General features: G+C 36.2%; 2 protein-coding genes across 3 annotated transcripts in view; one reads left to right on the forward strand and one right to left on the reverse strand.

Moving 5' to 3' along the window:
• The window catches only part of LOC140930676 (uncharacterized), a 4,880-nt gene that overhangs the window by 2,320 nt on the left and 60 nt on the right, over positions 1 to 2,500 (forward strand). For both annotated transcript variants that reach the window (XM_073380392.1, XM_073380393.1), the window contains 5 exons: positions 161 to 276; positions 382 to 583; positions 853 to 1,081; positions 1,314 to 1,445; positions 1,806 to 2,500. The exon at positions 1,806 to 2,500 is cut by the window's right edge and continues 60 nt beyond it. In XM_073380392.1, coding sequence (XP_073236493.1) covers positions 161 to 276; positions 382 to 583; positions 853 to 1,081; positions 1,314 to 1,445; positions 1,806 to 2,500 — 1,374 coding nt within the window. The remainder of the gene's footprint in view (positions 1 to 160; positions 277 to 381; positions 584 to 852; positions 1,082 to 1,313; positions 1,446 to 1,805) is intronic.
• LOC140930684 (ATP-dependent DNA helicase RecQ-like) overlaps positions 2,422 to 2,500 on the reverse strand; it is a 2,847-nt gene continuing 2,768 nt past the window's right edge. Inside the window, exon 3 of the mRNA XM_073380398.1 lies at positions 2,422 to 2,500. This exon is cut by the window's right edge and continues 1,383 nt beyond it. The gene's annotated coding sequence lies outside the window, so the exon portion shown is untranslated.

Genomic DNA, 2,500 nt, shown 5'->3' on the forward strand with positions numbered 1-2,500 from the left:
AGATCTGCTATTCAGTAATTTCACTGTGTATAAATAAATGTTTATTATTACTTGAATGTATATATATATTTTATATATATATATATACATATATATATATATATATATATATATATATATATATATATTAAGATACATACATATATATATATATATTAAGAGGAAAGAGCCAGGAATGTTCAATGGGCATTTGTTGATGGGGGTGATGCCATTGATTGCCTCAAAGGGCTAGACCCAAGCCACACAGATTGGCATGCAAAAGTTACTCTTTATGAAGTGAGTTGGTAGATTTCAGGCCCACATGAACTTCATACACATACAAACACTGCAAGTGATTGAAGGTTAAGTGAACACTTTTTAATTATTGCTATTTTTGGGTAGGTGGACAAGAAAATTTTTTTCAGTAACGATTCTTCGGGTGAAGTGGGGAGCATGTGTGCTTCAATGAACAGGACAGGAAAAACAAACGCCAAGAAGGGACCTAAAGTGGATTTTAATGCCTACAAGGACTTCCACGACCGAGAAATTGAAGCCCACATTATTGCCTCGTTTATGGAATTTGCTGGAATGAAATCTGTACAAGGTGATGATACATGTATTTTGAACAGTAATTGAGCAGTAATTATTATTATTTGTCCTTAACCATTTGTGTTGAACGGGTTTGGAATATTAAGAAAACTTGAACTGTGTGCTCAAATTTTGTCTTTTTAAACTTGTACCTTGGACTAGATAAAAATAATTAAGAAAAACATTTTACTAATTCTGAATTCAGAAAAGCTATAGCTTAAAGGTGTTCTTGGATAAATATTATGAAAAATATGTGCAAATTACAAATTACAAATTTAATTGCAGATAAGCCGACAAAGTGTACAGTTCCACAATCCTGGCAGTCCAAAGAAGACAAAAAGGCATGGCTTTTTAATCAGATCGAAAAGTACCTGGAGCAGTTTGTGTTTGATGCAAGCACTCTCCCTGACATTACAGAACAAGTTCAACGTCTGGAGAAGAATGAGAAGGATGGATACCAATGCCGAGCACCAGGATGTGAGCACACTTACGTCTTCCACTCAGGTAGAGTCAGGTACGTTAATGCATAACATGATTTGACATTAATGCACTGTTTTTTGCAACAGCTAGTAACTAAACTTCACAGTGTTTAGCTTTCCCTCATGTTACATTGATCACAACACTCTTCTTTTTAATGTGTAGGAGTAACACGTAGGACCATTTGACTTCTTCATTTGATGGTAATCACTCAAACAAAACATAATTGTGTTTCATCAAAATAAGATAACTGAGTAATTTTTCAATAGGCATGAGATTGAGGCCCATCCTGAACTTGCCATTCAAGACAATGATCCTTCGGCACCACTAGACTCAGAAGGTTATTACAGATGCAGAGGAAGCTGTGGTCTGGTGTACAAAACTAAAGCCACAAGAAACAGGTAAGTAATTATTACTTAGTGTGATATAAGGTCTGCAAAAGACAAAACAAAGGCTCCTATAATGTTTAAATGTTGCCATTTCTGGAACTATAATTTTACTAAAAACGTAAGCTTCTCTTAAGTGACCAAATGCAACACCTCAGTTGTTTTTAGTACATAAATGAAATGATAAGTTCACCTGCTAACACTCATAATTTCACCAATTAACAATTACTGTTTGGTTGTTGACATAAAAAGCATTACCATCCCTACTTTCATATGTAGTGAGGATATATACTTCACGGTCCAATATGTTTGTTTTGCATGGGGATAAGTTCACCCACTAACAATAATGTTACGAATTACTTTTTTCTGGGGTAGACATGAGAAGCAATCCCATCCTGACTTGCCAGCTACATACACTAGCAGCTCTGAGACTGGCCATGTTATAAATTCTGCAGAAGAGAAAAAGGAAGACCATGTCTTCAACTATCACAAAGCCAAGCTAACATATGGACTCTTGTTGTCCGATTTTGGGGATGCCATTAGAGAAGGGGATAGACAAAGACTGCTTTCACTATACAAATTGGCCTTGTTGATTTTTTCTTGTTATGGTCATACAAAGTATGCATATGTGACTCTGCTTTTGTTGGTGCGTGTTCATGCCATACTAAATCAATCTGAAGCATTTAGCCTTATGTCCAACCGCTTTTGTAACACTTCAGGAAGAATAGGTAGGAATATTCCCCTTGATTTATGGTTAGAGCATCTAAACAATTTGCTGAAAGCCTGCTTCAAAGCTCTTGGGGCAAATGTCAATGAAGAAAGTGCTCAGAGGATAGCAGCTGCATTAAACGGAATCGAAATGATCCTTAACTCTGTTGACAAAGATTGTAGATGTACAGTGCCATCCAAAGTTCGCGGTGGGAAAGGTCATGAAGAGTCAGTGTTGCAGATTGTGTCTGATCTCAACAGTATCAATGCTTTTTGCAAGTGCCCTCAATGGGATGGTTATTCTGGCTTTGCCAAGTTCAATTCTAACATAATTTCTCAGTTGGATTATGCACAATTCTATC

Source organism: Porites lutea, chromosome 3 (assembly GCF_958299795.1).
Source record: "Porites lutea chromosome 3, jaPorLute2.1, whole genome shotgun sequence".
NCBI lineage: Eukaryota > Metazoa > Cnidaria > Anthozoa > Scleractinia > Poritidae > Porites > Porites lutea.